General features: G+C 38.9%; 1 protein-coding gene across 1 annotated transcript in view; it reads right to left on the reverse strand.

Annotated features, from left to right (window-relative positions):
- LOC150087903 (hemicentin-1-like) overlaps positions 1-15,159 on the reverse strand; it is a 1,496,027-nt gene that overhangs the window by 5,071 nt on the left and 1,475,797 nt on the right. The window contains exon 79 of the mRNA XM_090369959.1: positions 7,570-7,696. Coding sequence (XP_090226085.1) covers positions 7,570-7,696 — 127 coding nt within the window. The remainder of the gene's footprint in view (positions 1-7,569; positions 7,697-15,159) is intronic.

Genomic DNA, 15,159 nt, shown 5'->3' on the forward strand with positions numbered 1-15,159 from the left:
ATCGGGTACGAGACATGATATTGCCATGGGAGATGTCTTTGTGTGTGCGCGATGTAAGGAGTGTAACGAAATCAGGCAACAACTCAGTTTTGCTATGGGCCTATATGAAAGCTTGAAGGACAGGGTGGATGCCCTCGAAGGATATAAATTGAGGGGCCCATCAAGCTCTCAGCTGCCCACATCAACCCCAGAGCTTGCACTTGGTCATCACGCAACACAGAGGCAACCCCCTAGGCAGAATGCGCTGGTCCCACAGAAACTAGTATTTGTTGGTGACTCTATTGTCAGGGAAACGGGGAACATGCTTTGTAAAAAAGATAGGTGGAACAGGACCAGGGTATGTCTGCCAGGGGCAAAGGTTGATGACGTTGTAGAGCGGATATCATCTTTTAAGGGCACAAAAGGTGACATAGTTGTACACGTTGGCCCTATTGATATTAAGAGTAGGAGACCGGCAGAATTACTTAACAAGTACAGGTCACTGTTGAAAAAAAGCCATGAATTAGGGTTGAACTTGAAAGTGTCTGCAATTCTGCCCAGACACGATAGCAGGGAGTATATGATGAGAGCCTTGTCGATCAATTCAGCCCTGGAAAGATTGTGCAAGGCTCAAGGGGTAGAATTTTTTCCTGCCTGGTCTGTACTTGTTAACAGGAGAGACTGCGTCTACAGGGATGGGATACACTTAAATAGAAAGGGTGCAAGAATATTTGCTGATGCTATAGAGGCAGTGTTAGGTGGGTCGGAAAACTGCTAGCTTGGAGGGATACAAGGACTAATAGATTAACAGTAGCCACTGGCAGAGGTTAAAGTGATTCTTGCACTGCTTCTATTGGAATGAGCAGAAACCTGGAAAACAATATGCAGGATGTTTCAGAGACTCTTAGGAGTCATTGCAGTACAAATAAACACATGGGTTGTGTTAGGGTAGCTAAGAATAGGAACAGGTGCATGTATACTTGCGTGTACACCGATGTTAGGAGTTTGGTAGATGAATTTGAGGTATTGCTCAAAGCATCAATGGCGGATATTGTTGGGATGTCAGAGACGTGGTGCCACACAGATATAAGGAATGCAGAACTGGAATTTGGGGAGTACGTCTACAGAAAGGATAGGAAGGGTGGAGGGGTTATGCTATTAGTTAAGAAACACATAAAATCCAAGGAAGTGAAGCCAGTTGACATCACTGGACAGTGCAGTGTCGAGTCAGTTTGGTATGACCTAAGCATTGGGAGATCAAAATTGAGAGTATGAGTGTGCTATAGGTTTAATGACTCTGATGAGTATAATAAGAAACTGTACAGGGAAATAGAGTGGGGCCAGTAAATCAGAGAGTCTTATAATGGATGATTTTAATTTCCTAGATATTGACTGGAATTTGTGGGTTGTTCACTCACACACTAGCAATGCTTTTGTGGATTTATTGGATGATTGTTTTCTATATCAGCATGTTCGAGAGGCATCTAGAGGGAGTAATATACTTGATTTGATTATCAGTAGTGATTCTTCGTGCATTAAGAATCTGCAGATAAAGGAACCACTAGGTGGCAGTGATCACAGTGTGCTGAAGTGGGATTTACTCAAAGAGGTAACTACCATCAGGGGTAAACGGAAGGGTTATTGCTTTCGTAAAGGTGACTATGATAGTCTGAGACAATATTTAAATTCTATACAGTGGGACCAACTGATGATGTTACCAACAGCAAATTCAAAATGGGAAGCATTCAAAGAACTTATCTTGGAAGATAATAGGCTTGGAAGATAATAGGCTAAATGGATGTCAGATGAACTAATGAGACACATGGTAGAGAAAAAAATGCATGGGATACATATAAATTAACATGCGACACAGAAGCCTATGATAGATATAAGCTGGTCTGTAACCAAGTCACAAAGGAGGTAAGGCAGATTATGAGAAATCTTTGGCAAAGGATGCAAAGAAAAACAGCAGAGTTCTTTACTTATGTAAACTCTAGAAGGAAGGGGTTGAATCAGATTGGTCCACTTGATATTGATGGTTCAACTGTTGATGATCCTGCGCAGGTAGCTAACAAACTAAATGGATATTTTGCATCGACATTCACACATGAGGAGTTATTCAGCGAGGGAAATGCCAGAGGTGTATTCAACTCTGGCAGTAAGCTAGATAATCTTGTAATAACTGAGAATAAAGTGGAGGAGAAATTGTTGAAGATAAACACAAGAAGGCACCTGGGGTGGATGGGATCTATCCAGTTATATTAAAGGAGACAGCAAAGGAAGTAAGCAACCCTTTAGCCATAATTATGAGAGCTTCTTTGGACTCTGGGGAGGTACCCATAGACTGGAGATGTGGAAATGTGACCCCAATTCACAAAGGAGGATCAAAGGCTGACACAAGTAATTATAGACCTGTGAGTTTAACTTCTGTTCCAGGAAAATTAATGGAGGCACTGGTTAAAGAAGCACTGGAGGATTAACTAGACAAGACATCAGTTAAGCTCGGACACAGCAAGGTTTTGTTAAGCATTGGTCAAATTGTCTGACCAATTTGATTGGATACTATGATGCAGTCACAAAAGAACTGGATGCAGGGAATAACTTTGATATCATATATTTGGATCTTAGAAAGGCTTTTGATGCTGTTGCATATGGAAGACTGCTGCACAAATTGGAACAGTGTGGCACTGGAGGCAAATTGCTGCTATGGATAAAGGGATGGTTGAGGGGGAGAAGACAGAGAGTTGTAATCAATGGACACTGCTCATTGTGGACTAATATTAGTGGAGTCCCTCAGGGTTCAGTGTTGGGTCCATTATTGTTTTCTGTATTTATAAATAATATTGATGATGGTATATCAAGCTTAATGTCCATGTTTGCAGACGATACAAAGGTTGTCAGGGTTGTTAAGGACACTACTGACGCTATGCTGCTGCTGCTGCAACAGGATCTGGAAAGGTTGAGCAGATGGGCTGAGAGGTGGCAAATGAAGTTTAACACTGACAAATGTAAAGTACTACATATGGGAAACAGCAACGCCACAGCAACGTATCAACTCTGTGGTACTACACTGACAGTGGTTGAGAATGAAAAGGACCTGGGGGTAATTGTGCAGGCAGATATGAAGTCTCTGAGCAGTGCTCAGAGAACTTCAGGCTGCAAGAGTAGCTCATGGTGTCTTGTCAATGATATACAGTAATTTTTCTAGCAGGGATAAGGAGGTGATTATTCCCTTGTATAAGGCAATGGTCAGGCCACACCTTGAGTACTGTATACAGGTCTGGAGTCCTCATTTCAAGAAGGATGTAGAGCTGCTATAACAAGTACAGAGAAGGGCAACAAGATTAGTGAATGGAACAAAGGGGTGCTCTTATGAAGAAAGGCTTAAATTTTGAAATAAATTACAGTGTTTGAACACTAGGCACCTGCGAGGTGATCTCATTGAGGTGTATAAAGCCTTGAATGGTTTGAGCATGCTGAGTGCTGATGGAATTCTTCCTCTTGCTCAGAATAATCATTTGAGAGGGCATAAATTCAAATTGAGGAAAGACAGATGTAGGGTAAATGTGTGGAAATTTGCCTTTAGCCAGCGGGTAGTTGGTTGATGGAACAGACTTCCATCCCCTGTTATGGAAGTGGAAGTTGATAGTCTAAATAAATTTAAGGCTCAGCTGGACAGGTACTTCGAACGAACGGAGGGGTAAAGTGGAAGTTTTTTTTTTGGCTGATGCTGCATAAGCTTGCTTTCTTGCATCATATGCCTCTACTAATGCTAATGCTAACTCTCACCTGTTGAACTGACAGGACACTATGCACTTGGTGCAATACCAAAGAGAGGAGCTGAACAAAGTTTTTAAGGCTCTGAGAGAAGATAAAATGAATGAAAGTAAAATTTTCATGGTATTAAATTACACTAGAATCAGGGGGGATAAATTCAGACAACGGGTAAAGAGTTACAGATTAGACTAAGAATTTTCTTTTAGCCAATGAGTTATTAATACATCATGTTTAGATTTCGTTTAATATATATTTACAATGCTGAAGTAGACTTCCTGTATGGGTAGTTGATGCTGACGGTTTTTGGAAATTCAAAGGCCAAATGGATCAGTGCCTAGGTAAACAGGTTTAAAATTCAAAAATTTATTAAATCAAACTCTCAAAGAGTGCAGTTTAAAAAATCTCCAGGGCTGACTTAATACCTTTTAGAAAAAGTTGCAGACTTCACAATTTTATACATCAGTAGAGCTTCTAGTTTTTATCGGGAAATATCAGATGTATTTAATTCAGATGCTGACCTCGAAACCAACTTTTATCACTAATTACCTCTCAAATACTACAACTGAAATATGAAGTGTGTTCAAGTTATATGGTTTACAACTTTATTTCCCATAAAGTATACAAGATACAGAGGTGACACTTGCCTCACTTTTCAACATAGTTTATTAAAAGCTGCACACATTTTTCACTCCTGTTCTATTCGAGGAGTTTGAGTTTTTGAGTGGTGTGAGTTGAAGGAGTTATTATCCCTTTCATTCTACACCGTTTCCTTTCCTCTTCCACTCTTACTTTCCCTCTACCTTTTTGCTTTTCTAAGTCTAATAGGGACAAGTGGATAGTAGAGTTATTATCCCACACATATACAAAATAGTCCTGAAAAAGTCACCAGGGGGAAGCCTGATGATGTCCAGAGTTCCCAAGAATAGGTAACAACAGTCTTACTCACTGGGGAGGTAGTAGTAGTAGTAGCATGTGATGCAAGAAAGCAAGTGTATGAGTTTATGCAGCATCAGCAAAAAAAAAAAAAAAAAAAAATCACACCATTCCCTCAACATGCCTGTCCAGTTCCTCCTTAAATTTATTCAACCTATCAACATCCACAACGACAGATGGAATTTTGTTCCAGCAATTAACCACCCGCTGGCTAAAGGCAAATTTCCACACATCTACTTGATGAATTTGAAGTGTTGGTCAAGACATCAAAGGTGGATATTGTTGGGATAGCAGAGACGTGGTGTCACACAGATATAAGGAATGCTGAACTGGAATTTGGGGAGTACAATGTGTACAGAAAGGATAGACAGGATAGATCTATTCTACATCTGTCCTTTCTTAATTTGAATTTATGCCCCCTTAGGTTCGTAATCTGAACAAGTGGAAGGATCCCATCAGAATTCAGAGTGCTCAACCCATTTAAGGCCTTATATACCTCAATAAGATCACCGCGCAGGTGCCTAGTCTCCAGCCTCTCTTGGTAAGAGGATCCCTTCATTCCCCTCACCAATCTTGTTGCCCTTCTCTGTACACGCTCAAGTAAATCTACATCCTTCCTAAAATGAGGCCTCCAAACCTGTCCACAGTACTCAAGGCATCGCCTGACCATTGCCTTATACAGAGGGACAATCACCTCCTTCTCCCTGCTAGCAAAATTCCTATATATCATTGACAAAACCCCATGACCTGCCCTGGCAGCCTGTCTGCATTGCTCAGAAAACTTCATATTTGACTGCACAATTACTCCCAGGTCTTTTTCATTTTCTACCACCTTAAGTGTAGTACCACACAGTTGGTACGTTTCTCTGGGGTTACTTCTACCCATATGCAGTACTTTGCATTTGTCAAGGTTAAACTTCAGTTGCCACTTCTTAGCCCATCTGCCCAAATTATCTAGATCCTGTTGCAGTAGCACACTGCCATTACTGTCATTAACAACCCTGCCAACCTTTGTATCATCTGCAAACTTCGACATTAAGCCTGATATATCTTCATCAATATCATTGATAAATATACAAAACAACAGTGGACCCAACACCGAACCCTGTGGGCCTCCATTAATAACATTAGTCCATGAAGAGCAGCACCCACTGATTACCACCCTCTGTCTTCTCCCACTTAACCATCCTTTTATCCATTGTAGCAACTTACCCTTAATACCATTCTGCTCCAGTTTGTACAATAGTCTTCCATGTGCAACAGTGTCAAAAACGTTCTTGAAATCCAAATATATGATATCAAAATTATTTTTTGCATCCAGTTCCTTTGTAACCACATCATAATATCCTATCAAATTTGTCAGACAAGACTTTCCGTTAACAAACCCATGCTGTGTCTGAATTATTACTGCAGTCTTGTCTAGATGATCCTGCAATGCATCTTTAACCAGTGACTCCATTATTTTACCCGGAACAGAAGTTAAACTAACTGGTCTGTAATTACTCGTGTCACCCTTCAATCCCCCTTTGTGAATTGGGGATACATTTGCACATCTCCAGTCCGTGGGAACCTCCCCTGAGTCCAATGATGCTCTCATAATTATGGCTAAGGATTTGCTTAGTTGCTTTGCCGTCGCCTTTAATATAACTGGATAGATCGCATCCATCCCAGGTGCTTTTCTTATGTTTAACTTCAACAATTTCTCCTCCACCTGTGACACCACGTCTCAGTTATTACAAAATCATTAAGTATCCTGTTACAATTTGATAACCTTCTGCCATTTTCAAACCTTATGTGTGAATGTAGATGCAAAATACGCATTCAATTTGTTTGCTATCTGAGCAGGATCATCAACAGTCGAACCATCGATGTCAAGTGGACCAATCAGATTTATCCCCTTCCTTTTAGAGTTTATATAAGTAAAGAAATCCTTGCTCTTTTTCTTAGCATCTTTTGCCAAGGATTTCTCGTAATCTGCCTTCGCCTGCCTAACCTCTTTTGTGACTTGATTACAGACTAGCTTATATCTGCCATAGGCTTCTGAGTCGCTTGATAATTTATATGCATTCCATGCATTTTTCTTCTCTGTTAGTTCATTAGATAACCATTTTGGCCTAAACTTTGAACAATATTTCTTAATAGGTATGAAACTTTTAGTAGCATCCACGATTAATTCCTTGAATGCTTCCCACTTAGAATTTACTGTTGGTAACATCGTCAGTTGATCCCACTGTTCAGAATTTAAAAACTGTCAGAGACCACTGTACTCACCCTTACGGAAGCAAAAACCCTTTCCTTTACTCCTGATGGTAATTAAATCTTTAAGTAAATCTGTAAGTAATAAGCGTTGCCTATTCGAGGAGTTTGAGTTTTTAAGTGGTGTGAGTTGAAGGAGTTCTGCCCCTGTCATTCTTCTACACCATTTCTTTTCCTCTTCCACTCCTACTATTACTTTCTCTCTACTTTTTTGCTTTTCTAAGTGTAATAGGGACAAGTGGATAGTAGAGTTATTATCCCACACATATACAAAATAGCCCTGGAATGGTGCTGTCTGGATGGTGGTATCTGCTGAGAATAATAACAACAGTCTTCTCCTTTGGTGAAGCATTACTTATTCGAAGTAGTGCAATATCATGGCAACCCATTGTGAAGGTATTCACAATATAAGATATAACTTCAATGATGCCACCTTTGCAAAAATTTGCTAATTCAGAGTTTAACTGTGTACTAATATGATGCATTTGCATAACCTGTACGTAATTTAATTATCTCTTAATGGAAAAAACCTATGAAGGTAATGACTCTTAGAGTTACGATTAGTGCCAATTACAAATTCTTCATGAAAAATTGGGAGAGTTGGCAAGTCTACATTTTACTAACCTTGTCACTGGATCTCTTTCATAAGTTGGAGGACATGGGGTATCTACACATTCAAATCCTCCTTTAGTATTGAAGCACATTTTGTCTGGCCCACAATTAATTTTCAACTCCAAGCATTCATCAGCATCTGAAAATATAGAAAATTATAGAAATGAAATTTATTTACTGATAATTGTTAATATAATTCGCATTCCAAATAATTATTTACAAATTCAGAAGCCTTTTCTAGATATTTTTGCAAATTGGCAAAGGCAATGAAAGAGACTATAAAGGAGAGACTATAAGAATAAAGGCCCCATTAGTAAAAACACATTACTGTGGCTGAAAGTGAATGTACTTGCTTACTAATGAACTACTGTGAATTGCAATGAATCTTTGAAGTTTCATTTTCTCTGAAGAAATTTTCAGAGAAAATTAAACTATTCTTGATTTCTTTTCATGAGAAGTAAGCAGATTATACCAGATTTGTTTTGTTTTTCATGCAGTAGTAATTTAGAACTGATAAGATAATAAAGGCATACAGCCAAAAGCAATGGCATTGCAAGAAATGTAATGAATATGCTTCATTACTTAAACATGGCTTTCTGAAAAATGCAAAACTTGCAGTGAAACAAATATTGCACATTATTTACTTTTAGTCAACTTGTACATCAATAACAAAAATAGCATTTCAGTTAGGAATTTCAAAGGTATTTGTCATTAAATAGTACAGAAACTAAGAGACTTGTGAACTGCAATTATTTAAAAACCAATTAAGTTGAGAGGATCAGTAAAGAAAATATTCCGTTGAATTCATCTTAAATACTGAAAAAAAAAAAAAAAAAAATCTATGATCATAACAGATGAATGGGTACGATATAATGATAATCAAAAGTGGAAAAAAAGAATTACCAGCATTTAATATTAAAGCACAAAGAATGTTTTGCATATTAACTCACAAGAGTGCACACACCATATGGTTTTCAGTCCAATGGTGGAGACTGAAAACCATCCTGAAAAGTTTAAATGGAACAAAATAAATTAATATTTATTTTGTTCTCCACAGACAGATTTATGAGAAAATTTTGAAGAAAAATTTTCAAAATATTGTTATTCATATTGCTGAAAGCAGTCCATTTTAAATGTATGTTTTGTAGAAATTAATTTGTGTTTGTGAAATTCTTTTTTTTTTCTTGTAAATGGCAGAGAATAATAAAATCATTCTTCAGTTTATTTTAATTCTCATTCATATAATGTTCCATTCACAGGTTGGCAAAATAACTTGAACCCATATATCACAACAGCCTCTTTTGACAATTTTAATGGCAATATGTGTGAATTTTGCATGGAAAACAGTTCTGATCAAATCTTGAAAATGAGGGATTCCTCTGTCCCAGTGGTCCCTTCCTCTAATGATTCTTCTATATAGAGGAAGAAAAGTTAGAAGTAACCCTCACTGCTTACTTGCGTGTACACCAATGCTAGGAGTTTAGTAAATAAATTTGATGAATTTGAGGTATTGCTCAAAACATCAAAGGCAGATATTGTTGGGATATCAGAGACGTGGTATCTCACAGATATAAGGAATGCAGAACTGGAATTTGGGGAGTACAACGTCTACAGAAAGGATACACAGGATAGGAAGGGAGGAGGGGTTATGCTATTAGTTAAGAAACACATAAAATCCAAGGAAGTGAAGCCAGTCGAAATCGATGGACAGGGCAGTGTCGAGTCAGTTTGGTGTGACATAAGCATAGGTAAATCAAAATTGAGAGTAGGAATGTGCTATAGGCCTAATGACTCTGATGAGTATAATAAGATATTGTACAGGGAAATAGAATGGGCCAGTAAATCAGAAAGTCTTATAATGGGGGATTTTAATTTCCCAGATATTGACTGGAATTTGTGGTTTGGTCACTCACACACTAGCAAGGCTTTTGTGGATTTATTGGATGATTGTTTTCTACACCAGCATGTTCGGGAGGCAATTAGAGGGAGTAATACTCTTGATCTGATTATCAGTAGTGATTCTTCATGCATTAAGGATCTGCAGATAAAGGAACCACTAGGTGGCAGCGATCACAGTGTGCTGAAGTGGTATTTACTCAAGGAGGTAACTACCATCAGAGGTAAAGGGAAGGGTTTTTGCTTTCGTAAAGGCGACTATGATGGTCTGAGACAGTATGTAAATTCTATACAGTGGGACCAACTGAGGATGTTACCAACAGCAAATTCAAAATGGGAAGCATTCCAGGAACTAATCTTGGAAGCTACCAGGCTTTACATACCAACCAAGAAATATTGTTCAAGGTTCAGGCCTAAATGGTTGTCAGATGAACTAATGAGACATACGGCAGAGAAGAAAAATGCATGGGATACATACAAATTAATGGGTGATATGGAAGCCTATGACAGATATAAGTTGGTCTGTAACCAAGTCACAAAGGAGATTAGGCAGGCAAAGGCAGATTATCAGCAATCCTTGACAAAGGATGCAAAGAAAAACAGAAAAGAGTTCTTTATCTATTTACACTCAAGAAGGAAAGGTATGAATCAGATTGGTCCACTGGATGTTGATGGTTCAATAGTTGAGGATCCTGCTCAGGTGGCTAACAAACTAAACGAGTATTTTGCATCTACATTCACACATGAGGAGTTATTCAGGAAGGGGAATGTCGTAGGTGAAGTAAACATTGGCAGTAAGCTAGATGATTTTCTAATAACTGAGAGTAAAGTGGAGGAGAAATTGTTGAGGATAAACATAAAAAAGGCACCCGGGGTGGATGGTATCTATCCAGTTATATTAAAGGAGGCAGCAAAGGAAGTAAGCAAACCCCTAGCCATAATTATGAGAGCTTCTTTGGACTCAGGGGGGGGGGTACCCATAGACTGGAGATGTGCAAATGTAACCCCAATTCACAAAGGAGGATCAAAGGGCAACACAAGTAATTACAGACCTGTAACTTCGGTTCCACGAAAATTAATGGAGGCACTGGTTAAAGAAGCACTGCAGGATCATCTAGACAAGAATTCAGTTATAGCTCAGACACAGCATGGTTTTGTTAAGGGCAGGTCTTGTCTGACCAATTTGATTGGATACTATGATGTAGTCAGAAAAGAACTGGATGCAGGGAATAACTTTGATATTATATATTTGGATCTTAGAAAGGCTTTTGATACTGTTGCGCATGGAAGACTGCTGCACAAATTGGAGCAGTGTGGCACTGGAGGCAAATTGCTGCTATGAATAAAGGGATGGTTGAGTGGCAGAAGACAGAGAGTGGTAATCAATGGACACTGCTCAACGTGGACTAATGTTATTAGTGGAGTTCCTCAGGGTTCAGTGTTGGGTCCATTGTTGTTTTCTGTATTTATAAATGATATTGATGATGGTATATCAAGCTTAATGTCTAAGTTTTCAGACGATACAAAGGTTGGCAGGGTTGTTAAGGACACTACTGATGCTATGCTGCTGCAACAGGATCTGGAAAGGTTGAGCAGATGGGCTGAGAGGTGGCAAATGAAGTTTAACATTGACAAATGTCAATTACTACATACGGCAAACAGTAACCCCAGATCAACGTATCAACTCTGTGGTACTACGCTGACAGTGGCAGAGAATGAAAAGGACCTGGGGGTAATTGTGCAGGCAGATATGAAGTTCTCTGAGCAGTGCAGACGAGCTGCAAGAGTAGCTCATGGTGTCTTGTCAATGATATACAGGAATTTTTCTAGCAGGGATAGGGATGTGATTATTCCCTTGTATAAGGCATTGGTCAGGCCACGCCTTGAGTACTGTATACAGGTCTGGAAGCCTCATTTCAAGAAGGATGTAGAGCTGCTGGAACGAGTACAGAGAAGGGCAACAAGATTAGTGAATGGAACAAAGGGTTGCTCTTATGAAGAAAGGCTTAAGTTTTGCAAATTACAGAGTCTGGAGACTAGGCATCGGCGAGGTGATCTGATAGAGGTGTATAAGGCTTTGAATGGCTTGAGCTTGCTCAATGCCGATGGGATTCTTCCTCTTGCTCAGAATAATCACCTGAGAGAGCATAAATTCAAATTGAGGAAGGACGGATGTCGGATAGATGTGCGGAAATTTGCCTTTAGCCAGCGGGCAGTTGGTTTGTGGAATAGACTTCCATCACTTGTTGTTGTTGAAGTTGATAGCCTAAACAAATTTAAGGCTCAGCTGGACAGGTATTTCGAACGAATGGAGGGGTGAAATGGGAGTAGTGGTTGTGTTTTTTTTTTTTTTGGTTGATGCTGAATAAGCTTGCTTTCTTGCATCATATGCCTCTACTAATGCTAATGCTGTTGAATGAACATCAACAGCATTCAGCAACTGAAATAACTAACTACTGAGCAGGAATGGTCAAACAGCATTTAAAGAAACAAAGAAAAGCCCAGTGCATCAAAAAAAACACCCATAGAAGCACAAAATTAACATCATACATCATAATAACTAATAACATTATTTGACAGTAGGAGGCGATTGGGGGGAGGGGCAAAAGACAATAGACATTAACATGTGAGTATAACTGATGATAAAGTGATTGGCATGCGGGTGTAACAGAACCATAAAACGACAGGTTAAATTGTTGGCATAGTGGTTTAGAACAATCAACACTGAATGGGAAAGGACCTTGCCAATCAAGTGGTCAGGAGCACAAGTGCAGTAGACACTCTTTGAGTAGACCAGAATTCAAGCTTGTGTGACTGCTAAATATGGTTAACAATTGTATGTATTCATGATTTATTATTATTATTATTATTAGCCACATGGCGCAAGGAAGCCTGAGGCTTATGCTGCACCAGCCAAAAAAAAAAAAAAAAAATTCCCCAGTTACCCTGAGAAAGAGAGCAAGAGAAATAGAAGGGAATCACCAAGAAAGAGAAAAATGATGATATCCAGCTCAGGACCCTGTGTGTGCCAAGCCCATACTCACCAGATGTGAGCCCCTGGGATTTATGGTAAACTTCCTGACCTGCCGGTCATTCCAGAGTATAACTAGAACTTTACAGCAATACACTGTGCCATGCCATGCCATTTACTTATCACACCTCACCTTTCCATCCCTTTTAACGATTTGTCTGATTAATTCAAGCTACCTGATTCCACAACACCAGATGGAAGTTTGTTTCAATGATCAATTACTCTGGCTGAAAGCAAATTTTTGACACCTGTTCACCCTTTTTCAATTTATATCCCCTTACATGTATTGTCCAAGAAAGAGTAAGGATGCCATCAGCATTTACTTTACTCGATCCATTTAAAGTGTTGAACACTACAATCAGGTATCCTCACAGGTGCCTTAGAAACTATGCACCCACAAGAAGACCTTCAGTTCTGCAATTTGCAGAACTGAAGCCTTTCTTAATAAACATACCCTTTTGTACCCCCCCCCTATTAATCTTGTTGTTCCCTTTTTTTTATTAATCTTGTTTTTCTTCCCTGTACCCATTCTGTTGGGATGGATTCAGAGAAGAGCAACAAGATTAATCAGGGAAATGAGGCTTCTAGACCTGTTCCAGTATTTAAGATGCAGCCTAACCATTGCTTTATACAAGGTAATGAAATTGGTGATAGAACCCCATGAATACCTAGCTACCTATCTGTACTGCTCACATCATAGCTGCCTATCTGTACTGCTCACCTTCAGGTCACATTGTAAAATTACTAGATCTTTTTTGTTCTTTACTACTGTGGGTGTACTGCATATGGGCAGCAGTATCTTGCATTTATCAATGTTAAACCTCAACTGCCACTTCTCAGTCCCTCTGCCTAATTTCTCTAATTCTTGTTGCAATAGCATACACTGATTCCTGTGGGGATATGCGGTGGCCATTCCCTGACCTTTCCGCATCTTCTGTATTTGGTGGTGACGGGCTCGAACCCCGGTCTAATCAAGAAGCTTGTGCTACGCACTGCTGCTCCTTCCCACCAGGCTACGGAGGCACCATATATTGAGTGGAAAAGAAGGTGCAGCAATAAATAATGTACCATGTTCTTTGTAAAATTCTCTGTGACAAGAAAATAAAACATCTATACCATGGAGATAACTTGTAAGCAGCAATGTTCCAATGAAGGAGAAATTCTGCATTTACCATGAATCTATATTACCATTTATTCTTGTTATGTCTGATGCTGTTTACCTTCTCCACAAAGTCTGTACCTACCTATTTTACTTTAGTAAAAGTGTGATGCTTTATTTCAATGTAAGCATCGAAACAATATGAAAAAGAGAATACTGTATTTCTGTTTTTCTGCCTTTTGGGGGTATACTTTCCCTTCCTTCAGCATATTCTCAATTTTGGAATTGAGATTGTTATCCATAAGTTAATCTAAAATTGCTAATTTCATTTTTAATTCAATATCATCACAAAAAAGAGATAAATCTGCTGTTCATCAAAAACTCAAAGATCCCACTATTATAGACTGTTTTGAGGTACTTGGACTGAGATTATTATTGGCTTCTCATTAAGTGGTGGATGGCTTTGATGTTCTGAATAATGCAGTAGGTCTAAATGAGCCATAGAGACTGCCATAGATTTTTCCACTGATTGTGGCATGCTATAAATTTCAGACTATAAACCTCTTATCCCGTTGGATAAGAGGTTTGTGGTCTGAATACAGTTAGCATTAGCATAGGCATATAATGCAAGAAAGCAAGCTCTATAAGCCTGCTTTCTTGCATCAATTCGCTCCAAAAGTTTGTCTATTCAACTTCATCTGTGTTTTCATTTCCAGGAATTCCAGTGTGCTCTGGAATCCAACAGATTTTCACTGATTGGGATGTTATATCATGCTGAAACAACAAAGATCAGATTTGTTTCATAACAGAATGAAAAGGTGGCGATTTGCTTTGTAGTGCAGTCACTGCCCTCAGTGAGTCTGTATAAATTATAACCTGCAGAGGAGGTTATAATTTACACAGCATTGATACGATCAAGTGACAATTTATTTGCATACAGTTTGGCAGTGTAAATGCTGCAGTCTACTGGGAGTGATGTAATGGTGAAAATAGGAAATACTGCTGCTGCACCTACAGTTGTTTCTGTTTTCGATCCATCTGTGTATATCTGTGTGCAATGGGAGATTGATATTACATGCCATGTGAAGTTGTTTGATATTCATAAATGGTATGGATTGCTTTCCCCATTTACAAAAATAGTCATCACAACATGGTGAGTATATAGTCCATGGAGGATCTGATCCAGAAGTTTCTTGGAATACATTATCTAGCAGAATATTCCAGTGTTCTGTTAGCTCTTTCAGCCTTATTCCCACAGGTTTATTTTTATTTTCTTTAGACTTATTAATATAGTTCACTTTTAACTGTGGATCAAAGAGATATGGCCATATGAGATGTTTTGGTTGCCTCCGTATTTTTGCCACATAAGTGAGGAGTAATAATTTTCTCCTAAGATAAAGACTTGGTTTGTTTGTTTTTAAGTATAAACTTTGATCAGGAGATGTCTAGAATGCTCTGAGGGATATCCATAAAGCACAGTGATGAATCAGGTTAAGCCACCCAAGCACAGTCATTCTAGCAGAATCACATGCAGGCACACCATAGTCTAGTTGAAATCTAATAAGTGTATGGCACA

This window comes from Mastigoproctus giganteus, chromosome 3 (genome assembly GCF_048544385.1).
Source record: "Mastigoproctus giganteus isolate SK-2022 chromosome 3, ASM4854438v1, whole genome shotgun sequence".
Lineage (NCBI taxonomy): Eukaryota > Metazoa > Arthropoda > Arachnida > Uropygi > Thelyphonidae > Mastigoproctus > Mastigoproctus giganteus.